General features: G+C 52.4%; 5 protein-coding genes across 6 annotated transcripts; 3 read left to right on the top strand and 2 right to left on the bottom strand.

Annotated features, from left to right (window-relative positions):
- Window positions 1–106: 106 nt before the first annotated feature.
- On the top strand, window positions 107–1,247 carry LOC135286846 (feather keratin 1-like). Its single transcript, XM_064400088.1, has 2 exons — window positions 107–569; window positions 921–1,247. The coding sequence occupies exons 1-2, from the start codon at window positions 375–377 to the stop codon at window positions 1,245–1,247; spliced, it is 522 nt and encodes a 173-aa protein (XP_064256158.1). The 5' UTR covers window positions 107–374.
- A 3,160-nt stretch (window positions 1,248–4,407) lies between these two features.
- LOC135286859 (feather keratin Cos1-2-like) lies at window positions 4,408–8,510 on the bottom strand. The gene is made up of 2 exons (XM_064400097.1): window positions 8,417–8,510; window positions 4,408–4,734 (listed from the first exon to the last, which is right to left on the bottom strand). The coding sequence occupies exon 2, from the start codon at window positions 4,711–4,713 to the stop codon at window positions 4,408–4,410; it is 306 nt and encodes a 101-aa protein (XP_064256167.1). The 5' UTR covers window positions 4,714–4,734; window positions 8,417–8,510.
- Window positions 5,033–7,617, top strand: LOC135286858 (feather keratin 1-like). Of its 2 annotated transcripts, XM_064400095.1 has the most exons (3): window positions 5,057–5,119; window positions 6,909–6,929; window positions 7,291–7,617. In XM_064400095.1, exons 1-3 carry the CDS (start codon window positions 5,114–5,116, stop codon window positions 7,615–7,617), a joined length of 354 nt encoding a protein of 117 aa, XP_064256165.1. In that variant the 5' UTR covers window positions 5,057–5,113. The 2 variants fall into 2 exon arrangements, with proteins under 2 accessions (XP_064256166.1, XP_064256165.1); XM_064400096.1 differs by lacking the exon at window positions 6,909–6,929 and having other exon boundaries at window positions 5,033–5,119.
- Window positions 8,511–10,687: 2,177 nt separating the features above from the next.
- Window positions 10,688–10,993, bottom strand: LOC135286631 (feather keratin Cos1-1/Cos1-3/Cos2-1-like). Its single transcript, XM_064399732.1, has one exon. The coding sequence runs from the start codon at window positions 10,991–10,993 to the stop codon at window positions 10,688–10,690; it is 306 nt and encodes a 101-aa protein (XP_064255802.1).
- A 3,128-nt stretch (window positions 10,994–14,121) lies between these two features.
- On the top strand, window positions 14,122–14,427 carry LOC135286643 (feather keratin Cos1-2-like). The gene has a single exon (XM_064399751.1). The coding sequence runs from the start codon at window positions 14,122–14,124 to the stop codon at window positions 14,425–14,427; it is 306 nt and encodes a 101-aa protein (XP_064255821.1).
- The last annotated feature ends 589 nt before the right edge of the window (window positions 14,428–15,016 follow it).

The raw sequence follows: 15,016 nt of genomic DNA, 5'->3' as shown, positions 1-15,016 counted from the left end.
CAAAGCCATTTGAAACCAGCAATGCTCCAAACCTGCCTGGAGAGTTAATGCCCAGTGAGTCGTGGCCTGAGCAGGGAGGCAGCAGGGAGGGGGAGGATGCAGCATGCGCACATTGAGGGAAGACTTCAGGTACTCAGGAGGGGATAGCTTTGGTGGGAAGACATGACCATGTTCCTCACAGGGGTTTATCAAAACACTCCCCACATATTTGCCCACAGCTACATGCCGTGCCTGCACAGAGCTCTCGAGCACATGGGGGCACATCTCCTGCCTGTACTGACGTGATGGTGCTCGGGAAAGCCTCAGGCCTCTCATGCCAACACTTCAAAAGAACCTCTGTGAGCTAATGGCCATGTCAGCAATGGGGAAATGAAATGGCAGTGTTGACAGAAACCAAAACACAACCCGGGGCATTTGGGAGGACAGTCTGCTTTGGAGATGAGTCTGTAGGAAAATTACTGCCCCTGTGCAGTGCCTGTGGGCCTGGGGCGGTGCAGGAGCAGTATAAAAGCAGGACCTTCTCCTCACTCTCCCATCCACTCCTTCAGCTCCATCTTGTTGGGAACAAGGTGAGTTTTGAGCCCTTTCTTGTCCTTCTCTGGGATCTCCTTGTTCCATTCCTCCTTGCCTTTCTCTTCCACCTTGTAGTTCTCTGGGATTTCTGATCATATGTCTCTGTGCTTCTTCCCTGCTGTGTTTTGAGGCTGCTTACCGTGGGAGAGAGCAGATGTGTCGTGGAGAAAGGCTGGATATAGACGGAGGTGTCTCTTGAGCTGTGGGCTGGGAGGGAGGGGTTGTCCCTGGCTTTGGCCTTCTTGGTGATTCTCATAGAGGTTGCGAGAAAGGATCTCCCTCGCGGTGTGGTGAGGCTGCTCTTCAAACTCCCCTCACAGTGTGCTCCTCTCTTCCCTCTTTGCCAGGTGCATCTGCAGCCCCAAGCCATGTCCTGCTACAGCCCGTGCCGGCCCTGCCAGCCCTGTGGCCCCACCCCACTGGCCAACAGCTGCAATGAGCCCTGTGTCAGGCAGTGCCAGGACTCCCACGTGGTCATCGAACCCTCCCCTGTGGTGGTGACCCTGCCTGGCCCCATCCTCAGCTCCTTCCCACAGAACACCGCCGTGGGATCCTCCACCTCTGCTGCTGTTGGCAGCATCCTCAGCTCTCAGGGAGTGCCCATCAACTCTGGGGGCTTTGGCCTCTCTGGCCTGGGCAGTGGCCTCTGTGGCATCAGGGGTCTCCCCTGCTGAAGCTGCTGCTGCTGGCCCTGGGGAAGGAAGCCAGGGACTCCCAGGATGGAACCGCCCTGGGCACGCAGCATCGGCTCCTTGCTTCCTGAGGGGCTGAGCAAGCCCAGCAGCCCTTGCCCAGGGACAGGGCCAGCCTGGGCTCTTGGGAAGCACAGCCCTGCCCTGCCTCTGTCCCCTGACACTCTCTCCTTTCCCTCCTGTCGCTGTGCTCCCTTGGGCTGTGATCCCCACACAGCCATCCTGGGGAGCACCTGCTGGCCCTGCTCCCTCTCTGCATCAGGCAGCTGGACACCTGCTGGCATCTCTGCCACAGCCATGTGGTGGAGATTCTGAGCTGGCCCTGCTGTTCTCTGCACTGAGGCCGCCACTCAGAGTGACCTTGTTCTCATCTTTTGACTCATTAAATTTCTGTTGCATCCCAGCCCATGCCTCTGTGTCATCCTTTCCCTCTTTTTGGTCTCCCAGGATTCCCAGGGAGGGAGGTGTCTCTCAGGGATGGTTCTGTGGGACAGATTTAGGAGAAGGTGTTTGAGTGCCTTTTAAGATTGGAGAGTTAAATCTACTTTATCATGGTATTGCTTCTTTCTGTCTTTCATTACATGTTTGGAGCTGGTAGAATGAACCTATCTTCTTCACTGTGCCTTTCTACTACAAGGATCATTTTCTCTCTGACCAAACCATCCTGCTTTCCACACCCAGCAATCCCTGTGCCTATGTCAAGTGCTTTAACCTCCTCACCATTTTCGCCTCCTTATACCAAACTCACTCCACTAGGTCCAAGTGGTCCTTGCATTTCAGCCTGTGCCCAACACAGGGGATGGCAGCAGGTGAGTGTTGAGCAGAGCAGCATTGTTGCTCCCCCCATCTCCTGCTTCCACCCCTGCTCACACAGCCCAGGATGCTGCTGACAGCCCTGGGTGCCAAGGCACAGGCAGGGTGGTCCCCCTGTTCTGATGTGGTGACTCCAAAAGCCCCTTTCCCTGGCCCTGCTTTGGTGCTGCTGCTTGCCAGGGGCTGAGGGAGGTGAGGGGAGACAGGGCTGGTTGGTCCCAAGTCAGCTGCCCTTCAGGGCTCTGGGGATATTCTTGTCTCTGTGTCCTGCAGCAGTTCAGCCCTCCCTCAGCTGCTTCTGGACAGCCCTTTGAGTCACTCAGCCCACACCTGCTGCCTCTCTTCCTTCCCAATGTCTTTTCCTACCACCATCTCACCAAACACATTCCTAGGGAGCCCTGGGCAGAGACAAGGAAGGAGCAGGGCAAAGAGGACAAGCACTGCCTGTGGGTCTGTGTGATGTTATGAGCAGCACTAAGCACTGGCCAGTGGTTCTCATGATCTGCTGACCCAGTGGGAAGTAGGACAATTGGAAAAGCAAGCGAGTGACATACCCTGGTGTCAAGATCAGGACATTCTATGAAGGAATGGGAGAAAAAAGAAAACCAAGTGGTTCCAAGACAATCATGTGGCAGAAGCAGACCAATGCTCAGGCAGTGTCCGAAGAATGACTACTCAGGGAAGACTGTCCACAGATTTATTTCTAAGCATGATATTATATGTGCCCAGTGTTGTGATGGAATCACCATCCCTGGAGGGATTTAAAAGACATCTAGTTGTAACACTTGGGGACATGGTTTAGTGTTGAGCTTAGAAGAGCTGGGTTAATGGTTAGCCGTCTTCATCTTAAAGGTCTTGTCATACCTAAGTGATTCTATGATTCTACATGACCTGGAACAGTCCTTTGGTTAGTTGAGGTCATTTGTCCTGCAGAATGAGCACCAAAGCCAGGAGGGAGGTTTGGGCAAAGCTGGATCTGATGGCCAGGGGATCAGCTGGGGAGTCATGGCTTCCTTCCTCACCTGAAACTTACAGCATCTCAGGAGAATTTTGAGAGCATCCAAGGATTTATACTCATGGGCTCAATGTCCAAGTGGAAACCAGTGATGAGTGGTGTCCATCAGGGATCAATACAGGGACCAATATTTGTTAATACGTTCACCAATGACATTAATAGGGGGACTGAGTGGACACTCAACAAGTTTGTGAATGACACCAAGCTGAGGCTTGGGGAAAGTGTTTCAATTAAGAGGGATCTTGGCAGATTTGAGAATGGTCCCATGTGAAACTCAGGAACTTCAACAAGGCCAGCACTGGAAGAGAAATAGTTTAGACCAGTTCTGCAGAGAAGGAACCAGAAACCATGGAGGTAAATAAATTGGACATGAGCCAGAAATGTATTCTTGACATCCAGAAATCCAGTCATGTCTTGGTCTGCACAAACAGAAATACAGCCAGCAGGTCAGCTCTCGTTAGACCCCACCTGGAACCCTGAATCCAGTCAGAAGTCTTCAATTCAAAGCAGGCATGGACCTGCTACAGCACCCCGGACAAGGGCTGCAAAATGATCACAAGGATGTATTGCCCCTACCATGGAGAATGGCTGAGGCACTTGACTCTTTTCATGCAGAAGAGCAGGCTCTGGGGAGACCTTTTTGCAGCATTTCAGTGTGTAAAGGGGAGGGATAAGGAAGTTGGAGAGAGACATTATATCAAGGCCTGCAGTGACAGGACAAGGAGCAACACTTTTAAACTGAAATAGGGTAGATGTAGGTGGGACATAAGGAAGGAAACAATGATGTGGTGGGAAATGGAAAATGGAATTTCCCATCATGGGAAGTATTCAGGGGGATTTTTTAATAGAACTTTGAGTAACTGATAAAGTGGCACAGTACTGTTAGGAAGGGTTTGCCTGGCACCCGATGGGAAGCTGGAACCTTCCAGCAACACATTCACTGCTTGGTACTTCCAATGCAGTGCTGAGCTGACTGAGAGACAATAGAAAAATGTGGGAAGAAAGCACAAGTTAGCCACTGAACTCGTTACAGAAATTCCATTCTCATGCAAAGAGGCAGAGAAACTCAGAACCCAGAGGGTCACTCAGTGCACAATGAGCATTCCCAATGCCAGCCTGTGCTGACAGCCAGTGCAAAAGCAGCCCCAACAACACCCTCCCAGAAACAGCCCTGGGACAACAGCTCTGCCTTGGGAGAGAGTCTGCAGGGCAAAGGATGACACAGAGGCACAGGCTGGGATGCAGTAAAATTTAATGAGTCCAAAGAGGGAGAAGAGGGGGATCCAGATGGAGGCCACAGTGGAGGGAGCAGCTTCAGCAGGGGAAGCACCTGGAGCCACAGAGGCCACTGCCCAGGCCAGAGAGGCCAAAGCCCCCAGAGCTGATGGGCACTCCCTGAGAGCTGAGGATGCTGCCAACAGCAGCAGAGGTGGAGGATCCCACCACGGTGTTCTGTGGGAAGGAGCTGAGGATGGGCCCGGGCAGGGTCACCACCACGGCCGAGGGCTGGATGGCCACGGTGGAGTCCTGGCACTGCCTGACACAGGGCTCATTGCAGCTGTTGGCCAGCGGGGTGGGGCCACAGGGCTGGCAGGGCCGGCACGGGCTGTAGCAGGACATGGCTTGGGGCTGCAGATGCACCTGAGAGAGCAAGAAAACGTCATCAGGGGTTTTTGAAGAGCAACCCATCATCACACCATGCAGCTGCCCTGTCAAGTCAAGATAGGAACAAGAGCTGGAGGTGTTGTACTGATGCTCACACGCTTCTCCTTCCATTTAGTCAAGGAAGTTCCCTGCCAAGAGCAGCCAAGCCCAGGGTAATCCCACCTATCCCATCACTCACTTGAGCCAAGTCCCAAACTCTCCCTGTGCATGCTTTCTGTTCCTGTCCCTCTCCCATCATAAGCAGCCCTATGACATGGCATAGAACAAAGAGGCAGGTATGTGCAGAAAACAGAAGGAGGGAGAATAGAAGGAGTGAGAGGAGAAATGTCTTCAAACTTACCTTGTTCTCAAGGAGATGGAGGTGAGAGAAGTGGATGAGAGAGTGAGGAGAATGTCCTACTTTTATACTACTCCTGCACCGCCCCAGGCCCACAGGCTCTGCACTAGAGCAGTAATTTTCCTAGAGAGTCATCACCAAAGCAAAATATCCTCCCTAACGCCACAGATTGTGCTTTTGTTTCTGTCAACACTGCCATTTCATTTCCTCATTTCTCACATTCCTGCTCTGCCTTGCATGATCCTTTCATGTGCCACAACGAGAAGATACCCCATGAAGAGTTGTGCCAGTGAGTGCAGAAGTACAAGAGGGGTCCTGGGCAGGCAGATGTTGGTTTGGGACACTGAAGTACTGTTTGTAATTGCAGTGATTGAGCTCCAAGTCAGGGATTGCCTGAGTAAAGCCAACCCATACCAGCAGAGGGTATAAGGGAGGCACAGGCCTCATCTACCTGGCCTGAGGCTTGTTTCAGGCTGTGGTGGGGGGCTCTCCTGAATGCTTTAGAGTGTTAGAGATTTGTAGAAAACATGTCCCCACCATCTGGGACACATCCCTGAGCTTCACATGGCATGACTTCTCCTGGCATTAGCGTTTCCTCATGCTTCCTTTCCCCTGACCCAAAGACTGCCTCAGCCTGGAGCACAAATCAGCACCACTGGAGAAGCTGAAATATGCCCAGCTCCCAAATGAGTGAGAGCTGGAAGGACCCTGTGGTACCACATGCCTGGGGACACTCAGGGAGGGGACATGTTCAGAAGGGCTCAGCTCCCAAACCACATCAAGCAGGGCTGCACTTCCCTGCCCTGCAGACATGGAGGCAGCTGGGGAGCATCCCAGGAGGGCAAGGGAATGCCTTGAGTAGGCAAATTTCCAGGCAGAGTCTCTCTGTACCTGTGGGGAGTCTCGGTCTAATTTTGGGCTGGCCGTGTGTCAGCCTTGTGACGTGCTGTGTGCAGGCCCATGACCCAACACTGCTGAATTCCCCTCTAGCAAGGGCAGCTCCATCCACACCTCAGGAAAACCATCTTCAGTCACTGGGCTGTTCCTTGTACAGAGCTCCAGGCAGCTCAAACAGCAATTGCCCTCAGCATCAACTTGTTACCATCACCCCCACAGCTCAGGGGGCTTTCAGGACAATCAGCTTGTTTTGGAAAAATATTCTCGGCTACTAAGGGGCCAAAGTGTATGGTGATCTGGGGAATATGGGAAGAACAAGGTATTTACTGAACTTCCACACACCCCTGTGAGAGGGAGAAGGGACCCACCTCCATGAGGCATCTCAAGGAATCCTGGCATTCAGGAGAGCAAAATTAGCTTCCCTCACAACTGCTGATGGCACACATTAGTAACTCCAAAATGCAGCCATGAGAGGGGACAGCCTTGCCAAACAAATTGCCGCATGAGGAGAAGACAGGCTTGGTGGGAGGGTATGTTCAGCTGCCTGCAAAGAGGTAGAAAACAACCACAGCCTATTTTCCCAGATGGGTGTCAACTGTGTGCACAGACCCCTCCAGCACATGCAACTCATCTTCTGCACGTACTGATGTGTCAGTGCCCAGAAAAACCTTGGGTCTTTCATCTCAATGCTTGAAATAATCCTTGGAGGCCTATTGGTCACATCAGAAATGAGGAAATGAAAATGGCAGAGTTGATGGAAACAAAAGCACAGCCTGTGGCATTAGGGAAGATATTTTGCTTGGGAGGCGGGTCTGTAGGAAAATTACTGCACTAGTGCAGTGCCTGTGGGCCTGGGGCAGGGCAGGAGCAGTATAAAAGCAGGACCTTCTCCTCACTCTCTCATCCACTCCTTCAGCTCCATCTTGTTGGGAACAAGGTGAGTTTTGAAGATCTTTCTCTTGTCCTCCTTTTGCACCTCTTATGGGTTGTCTCTGCACATACCTCTCTCTGTCATATTCTGGGGCCCAGAGAATACTTACTCCGGAAGAGGAAAGGATGCAGACAGTGGGGAGAGGAACATGTTCAGATTTTGCACAGATGTCTCTGGAGCCAAGGGCTACATGGGGTCCTCCCTGGACCTGCAATTTCTGCTGTGTTCTTCTGAGGGAAAGGAGATGCCTGTGGGCTCCTGGTGAAGTCCTTTATGGATGAGGAAAAGGGACTCCCTCATGTAGAGGGGTGATATGTTATATTCAAAACATCTCTCATGCCTTGATTTTCCCTTCTCTTTCTCTCAGGTTCATCTGCAGCCCCAAGCCATGTCCTGCTACAGCCCATGCCGGCCCTGCCAGCCCTGTGGCCCCACCCCGCTGGCCAACAGCTGCAATGAGCCCTGTGTCAGGCAGTGTCAGGACTCCCACGTGGCCATCCAGCCCTCGGCCGTGGTGGTGACCCTGCCCGGGCCCATCCTCAGCTCCTTCCCACAGAACACCGCCGTGGGATCCTCCACCTCTGCTGCTGTTGGCAGCATCCTCAGCTCTCAGGGAGTGCCCATCAATTCTGGGGGCTTTGGCCTCTCTGGCCTGGGCAGTGGCCTCTGTGGCATCAGGCGCCTCCCCTGCTGAAGCTGCTGCACTGTGGCCTCCACCTGGATCCCCCTCTTCTCCCTCTTTTGACTCATTAAATTCTGCTGCATCCCAGCCTCTGCCTCTGTGTCATCCTTTGCCCTGCAGACACTCTCCCAAGGCAGAGCTGTTGTCCTAGGGCTGTTTCTGGGAGGGTGTTGTTGGGGCTGCTTTTGCACTGGCTGTCAGCACAGGCTGGCATTGGGAGTGCTCATTGTGCACTGAGTGACCCACTGGGTTCTGAATTTCCCAGTCTCAATGGATCTGAAAAAAATGGAAAAATCTCAGAATGGGTTGGGTTGGAAGGACCTTAAAGCTCATCCAGTGCCACCCTTGCCATGGGCAGGGACACCTTCCACTATCCCAGGTTGTTCCAAGCCCTGTCTCAGCCTGGCCTTGAACATCTCCAGGGATCCAGGGGCAGCCACAGCTTCTCTCAGCATCCTATGTCGAGCCTTCACCACCCTTGTAATAAGGGATTGCTTCTTGATATTCAATCTAACTTTACTCTCTGTCACTGTGAAGGCATTCCCCTGGTCCTCTCACTACATATTCTTGTAAATAGTCTCTCTCCCTCTTGACTGTAGATTCCCTTCAGGTACTGCAAGGCTACAATTACATCACCCCAAAGCTTTTCCCCGCCACGCTGAGCAACCCCAATTCTCCCAGCCTTTCCTCACAGCACAGCTGCTCCATCCCTCTCATAATCTTGCCTTCCTCTGGACTCACTCCAACAGCTCCACATCCTTCCTGTGCTCGCACCCCTGGGTTGGAGACAGCTCTGCAGGTGGGGTCTCACCTGAGCATGGCAGAATCCCCTCCCTTGTCCTGCTGCCCAAGCTGGTCTGGATGCAGCCCAGGACACAGTAGGCTTTCTGGGCTGCCAGAGCACAGTTTTGGTTCGTGGCAGGCCTATCATCCCACAGGCACCCCAAAGTCCTTCTTGGTAATGAATAGAATAGAATAGAATAGAATAGAATAGAATAGAATAGAATAGAATAGAATAGAATAGAATAGAATAGAATAGAATAGAATTACCCTGCATAGCCCAGGAAGAACCATGCACCTCTGTCCTCTTTAAGCTGAATATCTGACACAAGTACTCAGCAGTGAACGAGTTACTGATAAGACAAAGGACCAGCTTCCCATCACACTCCAGGAGGTCCCATCCTAACCACAGGATTCCCAAAAGGAGGGACACAATGCAGTTGGCTGCCTTCTCACAGATCGGTGTTCCCATGGAATCACAGAATGGGTTTGGTTGTGTTGCCCAGAAAATCAGATTTGTTACCCACTCCCCAACAACTCAATAATCACTCACTCGCTGGAGACATTGATTATTTATATCAGAGCTGCACAAGCCTGGGTGCTTGGTGGAACTCCTCAAATCAAGCATACCCAACAGACTTTTCATGCCATTATTTCCACTCAGAAATTCAGTTAGAAGCTTTCAAAGCACAGCTCTCTATGGGGATTGGTTACTGAGTTCCATACCAGTTACACAACCCCAGCTCAATTCTACTCATGCTCAGGGGAAGGCTCTTCACCTGGACACAGGGTCTTTTTGATTTTTAGTTGTGACTTTCAGTACTGCAATGAACATAATTCAGCTATAGGGTACATGGATCTTGAATATTCTGACAGGTTAGTAATGCATACACAGGCACATTTCAACATCTTGATTTACTACATCCTTAAAAACTTCTTTTCCCACAGATGTCCCCGACTAAGAGATGCTAACTGCAATCTGCTCCACTGGCACACAACATCTTGATTTATTACTGTTGTGGTTTAAGCATGGTATTCTCCAATTTAGTAGTCCTGCTAAAAAAAAAATCCACACCAACACTGGCTTCCCCTCCAGCTGGAAACAACAGTCAGAGATCAAAGGTTGAGATAAAAACAATTTACTGGAAACAGCAATGAAATAAGAAAACAGACAGTAACAGCTACACTATTAATACTAAAAGCTATGAGACTAAGAAATTATTTACAGGAAAGTGAAACTATTCCAGACGGCTTCACCTCCCCCCAGGCTTTTTCCCACTGGGAGGAACAATCTTCTTCCTGGAAGCAAGAGAAAATAAATATGGAAAGGACATGAGCTGGAACGATAACATGTAGGTCTTGCCCACGCCCTCTCCTGCTCACCTGGGCCAACCCATGACAATTACATCTTTAAGGCTTGTTAGTTCCCAGATCTCCTTGACTAGGGGAGGCAGCTGCTGCCAGTTCCACTCCTTAGGTCTCCTTTCTTACTGGATTAGGCTGGAAAGTACAGTAAGATCCTTGTCGTGGACTGACAATGGTATTCTCCAGTTCAATGCTTCAAATAAAACCATGTGCTGCTCTCACCCCTTGCCCTCCCTCTCCACTGTGGAGGGCTGGAGAGGAGAATTGTAGGCACAAAAAGCAAAGATCACAGGCTAGGATAAGTACAATTTACTGGAAGAGGCAATTAGATGTCAGTAGAGAAAAGTAGAAAATGGAGTTACCTATTGCATCATTAAGAATATTTGAAGTGAGCCTGTGTTAACACCCTGTGAAAAACCATCCTCCACAATCCCTTCCCACAACCATCCCTGAGCAACACCTCTCTTTTTGGGCATGTTGAGAAAGGATCTGCAGGGGAATAAATGAGAGGAAACCATGGACTGCAGTGCAAAAGAACTTTAATGACTCAAAACAGGAAAATTAGGTCAATCCAAGGTGAGGTGCCAATGCAGAGAGCACCAGGGGCAAACAATGCTCTGTTGTTTTCCAAGGTGTGTTCTCCAAGCAGGTGTCCACAAAGGGTTGGAGCCAGCAGGTGCTGCCCAGGATGGCTGTGTGGGGCTCACAGCCCCAGGGAGCACAAGGGAACAAGGAGACAGGAGGGAAAGGAGAGAGTGTCAGGGGACAGAGGCAGGCCAGGGCTGTGCTTCCCAAGAGCCCAGGCTGGCCCTGTCCCTGGGCAAGGGCTGCTGGGCTTGCTCAGCCCCTCAGGAAGCAAGGAGCCGATGCTGCGTGCCCAGGGCGGTTCCATCCTGGGAGTCCCCGGCTTCCTTCCCCAGGGCCAGCAGCAGCAGCTTCAGCAGGGGAGGCCCCTGATGCCACAGAGGCCACTGCCCAGGCCAGAGAGGCCGAAGCCCCCAGAGCTGATGGGCACTCCCTGAGAGCTGAGGATGCTGCCAACAGCAGCAGAGGTGGAGGATCCCACCACGGTGTTCTGTGGGAAGGAGCTGAGGATGGGCCCGGGCAGGGTCACCACCACAGGTGAGGGCTCGATGACCACGGTGGAGTCCTGGCACTGCCTGACACAGGGCTCATTGCAGCTGTTGGCCAGCGGGGTGGGGCCACAGGGCTGGCAGGGCCGGCACGGGCTGTAGCAGGACATGGCTTGGGACTGCAGATGCACCTGAGACAGAGGGAAGAGAGAAGCAGAGTTGAGAAAGGCTGTGTCAGAGCAGACTGTTGCCACACCATGATGGACGATAGCAAAGAGGAGAAGACAGCAGGAGGCTGCTTAGAGAGGCCCGACAGCCTCACCCTTGGCTCAGGCCCCCAAGAATCTCCTGAAAAGTGACCAAGCCCAGGGACTTCCACACCTAGGCCAGAACTCAGGACACATATCAGACAAAACCCAGCCTCTCCCCATGCACATCTTCTGCCCCTTCCACCTCCCATAATAAGCAGTTCTCAACAACCTACATAGGATTAGAGCAGAGAATGTGATCAGAAAGCATATAGGAGGAAGCAAAGAAAGAGCTTCAGACACACCTTGATGACAAGGAGATGGAGGTGAGAGGAGTGAATGAGAGAGCAAGGAGAAGCTCCCCTTTTATACTGCTCCTGCACTGCCCCAGGCCCACAGGCACTGCACAAGGACAGTAATTTTCCAACACATTCACCTCCAAAGCAAAATATCCACCCTAACACCACACGCTGTGGTTTGATTTCCATCAAGGCTGCCATTTCATTTCCTCATTTCTGGCGTGCTTGCTCTGTGCTGCAGCTCCTTTCACGTGTGCCACGCGAGGCCGGAGCACAGCCGGGATCGGAGCGTGTCCGTGCAGGCACAGGATGTGCCCCCATGCCCGAGGGTCCCCTGCAGGCAGGGGATGTTGCCTCGGGCAGTGCCTTGCCACTCTTGGCAGCTCTGCAGGGACAGCCCCACCTCTGCCCTGCCCAAGAGCAGCAGAGCACCCAAAGGATCCTCTCCTCGCAGCACGTCCTGCCTGCTGCTCTCTCCTCCCTCTCACCTCACTCCAGCGACCACGGGACACTGCTTCTCCAGGGAAATGCTTTCCCATCCCTTCCTCTTGTTGCAGATTGTTTGCCAGGCTGAGTGTTCCAGGGCTGGGGCTGGAAAGACAAAGCCCACCTGGAGCTGAATCAGGAAAGCTTGTGGTGGGAAAGAAGAAGATCATCCACAGAGGGCAACAGCAAAAGGGAGGCTTGAGCCAAGGCTGACTGGGGCAGATTCACTGGGGACAGGGGTTACAGGAAAGGAGAAGGTTCTTCAAGGCTTCATTTTAGTGTCACAGGATCAACCTCCTGATATTCCTCAGAAACAGGGGTAGGGAAAACCTCCCCATGGCAGAGGAGGAGGATCAGCTGTGGGAACATTTAAACAGACTGGCCCAATGTAAGTGGGTGACCTGGGGATGGACACATGAGTGTTGGTGTCAAAGAAAGCACCTCTGAGCCCCCTTTGGGAGGTGCCAGCAGTCATGGAATGCAGCTGAGGACAAAGAGATGTTCAGGGAGGATTCAAGTACCAATGTACAGGCCCTGGACTTCAAACATGCCGGCTCTTCCATTCACACCGCTATTTGGCAAGTCAGACGTGCCTTCACAGGCACCTGTGAAGAGCAAAGAGATCAGAAAAACTGGCAGCATCTCAGGGGTACCTTGTGGCTCAAAAAATCATGAAAAGTCAAGGCCAAACTCAGGAAAACAGGAGGAGATGCAGATGGAGGAACAGAATGGACACAAGGTCTCATTTCCTGGTCAAAGATACCTGGCTCTGGAGGGGAGCTCTCCTGGAGGCTCCGAAGCTGAAAGAAGGGGTTTCAGAAAACACTGCCCCACTGCTTTGGACACATCCTGCTGTCCAAATCTCCATGGCTTCTGCAGGGCATTGGGACTAAGGCCCACCATTTTCCCATGCCCCAAATGCCTCCTCAGCCTAGAGTACAACCCAGCACCATTGGAGAGGGAAGGAAACCTCCTCCATTTCCCCACATGTGAGAGCTTTGGGGAAACTGCAGTGCCACACGCTTGGGGGTGCTCAGGGAGGGGATGTGCTCTTAAGGGCCCTGGGTGCAAAACCAGATTTCAAAATACACCAAGGACTGATTCACCTCCCTGCCCTGCAGACATGGAGGCAGCTGGGACGCATCCCAGAGGGCAAGGGAATGCCTTCAGTAGGCAAATCTCCAGGGAGAGACTCTCCCCACCAGTGGCAAGTCACGCTCTCATTTTGGGGTGGCCGTGTGTCAGCATTTTGGTGTGAGGCCAAGCCAGGGCTGTCCAAGGCAGGGCTGAGTCCCCTCCAGCTAGGGCAACTTCATACTGGCCCAGGCAAAAGGGATGCTTGGCACCTCCCTCAAATGTCACACGTGTTCTCAGTACTGACAGCATGTATTGGAAAAGTGGCCTGTGCTTGTGTGTCATCCAGGTCAGGCTCCACATTCTGCAGCAAAAGGGCATTGTGGGTGAGGGGAGAGGGAGGAACAAGGAACGCTCCAGATGCCCAACACCTCCCTCACATATTGAGGAGCAACCCAATGGCACAGGGCTCTGTTCCAGACTTGATTCCTGCCACTGATCAGAAAATCACAGAATGATTAATGAATCACAGAATCAGAAGGATTGGTGAAGACCTCCAAGATCATTGAGTCCAACCATTACTCATGTATTCCTGCAAGAAAAATCATTTGGCTTCTCATCCCTTAACATGAAAGGGATCTTCATGACCTAGTGGGGCTGTCAGAAACGTGGAAATTAAATTACAGCATTGATGTAAACCAAAACACACCCTGTGGCATTAGGGAGGATATTTTGCTTTGGAGATGAGTCTGTAGAAAAATTGTTGCCCTGTGCAGTTACTGTGAGCCTGGGGCAGTGCAGCAGCAGTATAAAAGCGGGTCATTCTCCTCACTCTCTCATCCACTCTTCCTCTCTCCAGCTCCCTGGAAATAAGGTGAGTTTGGAGCATTTCTCCTCGTCCTTGTCCTCCACGGAATACATTTCTAAGCATGTTACTTGTCTTCAGCTGAGCACTGGGGCTCATTGCCATGGTGAGGGAAGGAGGCAGAAGGCGTGGCATAGACAGACTCTGGGGCTTGGCTATCTCCTGAGCTAATGGCAAGGTGCAGATCTCTGTGGACTTTGTCATGATTTGGAGACATGAGAGAAATAGGGTCATCCTCATGGTGGGGTGACAGGCTGATCCTCACCAGCTCCTTGTCATTTCCTTGCCTCTGCTCTCGGTCTCAGGTGCATCTGCAGCCCCAAGCCATGTCCTGCTACAGCCCGTGCCGGCCCTGCCAGCCCTGTGGCCCCACCCCGCTGGCCAACAGCTGCAATGAGCCCTGTGTCAGGCAGTGCCAGGACTCCACCGTGGCCATCCAGCCCTCGGCCGTGGTGGTGACCCTGCCCGGGCCCATCCTCAGCTCCTTCCCACAGAACACCGTGGTGGGATCCTCCACCTCTGCTGCTGTTGGCAGCATCCTCAGCTCTCAGGGAGTGCCCATCAGCTCTGGGGGCTTTGGTCTCTCTGGCCTGGGCAGTGGCCTCTGTGGCATCAGGAGCCTCCCCTGCTGAAGCTGCTCCCTCCACTGTGGCCTCCACCTGGATCCCACTCTCCTCCCTCTTTGGACTCATTAAATTCTGCTTCATCCCAGCCTCTGCCTCTGTGTCATCCTTTGCCCTGCAGACACTCTCCCAAGGCAGAGCTGTTGTCCTAGGGCTGTTTCTGGGAGGGTGTTGTTGGGGCTGCTTTTGCACTGGCTGTCAGCACAGGCTGGCATTGGGAGTGCTCATTGTGCACTGAGTGACCCACTGGGTTCTGAATTTCCCAGTCTCAATGGATCTGAAAAAAATTATAAAACCTCAGAATGGGTTGGGTTGGAAGGACCTTAAAGCTCATCCAGTGCCACCCTTGCCATGGGCAGGAACACCTTCCACCGTCCCAGGTTGTTTCAAGCCCTGTCTCAGCCTGGCCTTGAACACCTCCAGGGATCCAGGGGCAGCCACAGCTTCTCTCAGCATCCTATGTCGAGCCTTCACCACCCTTGTAATAAGGGATTGCTTCTTGATATTCAATCTAACTTTACTCTCTGTCACTGTGAAGGCATTCCCCTGGTCCTCTCACTACATATTCTTGTAAATAGTCTCTCTCCCTCTTGACTGT

Source organism: Passer domesticus, chromosome 27 (genome assembly GCF_036417665.1).
Source record: "Passer domesticus isolate bPasDom1 chromosome 27, bPasDom1.hap1, whole genome shotgun sequence".
Lineage (NCBI taxonomy): Eukaryota > Metazoa > Chordata > Aves > Passeriformes > Passeridae > Passer > Passer domesticus.
The sequence above is the reverse complement of the archived record's forward strand: the minus strand, read 5'-3'. Positions and strand labels throughout refer to the sequence as shown.

What these genes read in the sequence shown, in the direction of transcription:
- LOC135286631 (XM_064399732.1), bottom strand. Translation starts at nt 10,993, where the DNA reads ATGTCCTGCTACAGCCCGTGCCGGCCCTGCCAGCCCTGTGGCCCCACC.
- LOC135286846 (XM_064400088.1), top strand. Translation starts at nt 375, where the DNA reads ATGGCAGTGTTGACAGAAACCAAAACACAACCCGGGGCATTTGGGAGG. An exon ending in TCCATCTTGTTGGGAACAAG is followed by an intron (nt 570 to 920) that starts GTGAGTTTTGAG and finishes CCTCTTTGCCAG; the next exon opens with GTGCATCTGCAGCCCCAAGC.
- LOC135286859 (XM_064400097.1), bottom strand. Translation starts at nt 4,713, where the DNA reads ATGTCCTGCTACAGCCCGTGCCGGCCCTGCCAGCCCTGTGGCCCCACC.
- LOC135286858 (XM_064400095.1), top strand. An exon ending in TCCATCTTGTTGGGAACAAG is followed by an intron (nt 6,930 to 7,290) that starts GTGAGTTTTGAA and finishes TCTTTCTCTCAG; the next exon opens with GTTCATCTGCAGCCCCAAGC.
- LOC135286643 (XM_064399751.1), top strand. Translation starts at nt 14,122, where the DNA reads ATGTCCTGCTACAGCCCGTGCCGGCCCTGCCAGCCCTGTGGCCCCACC.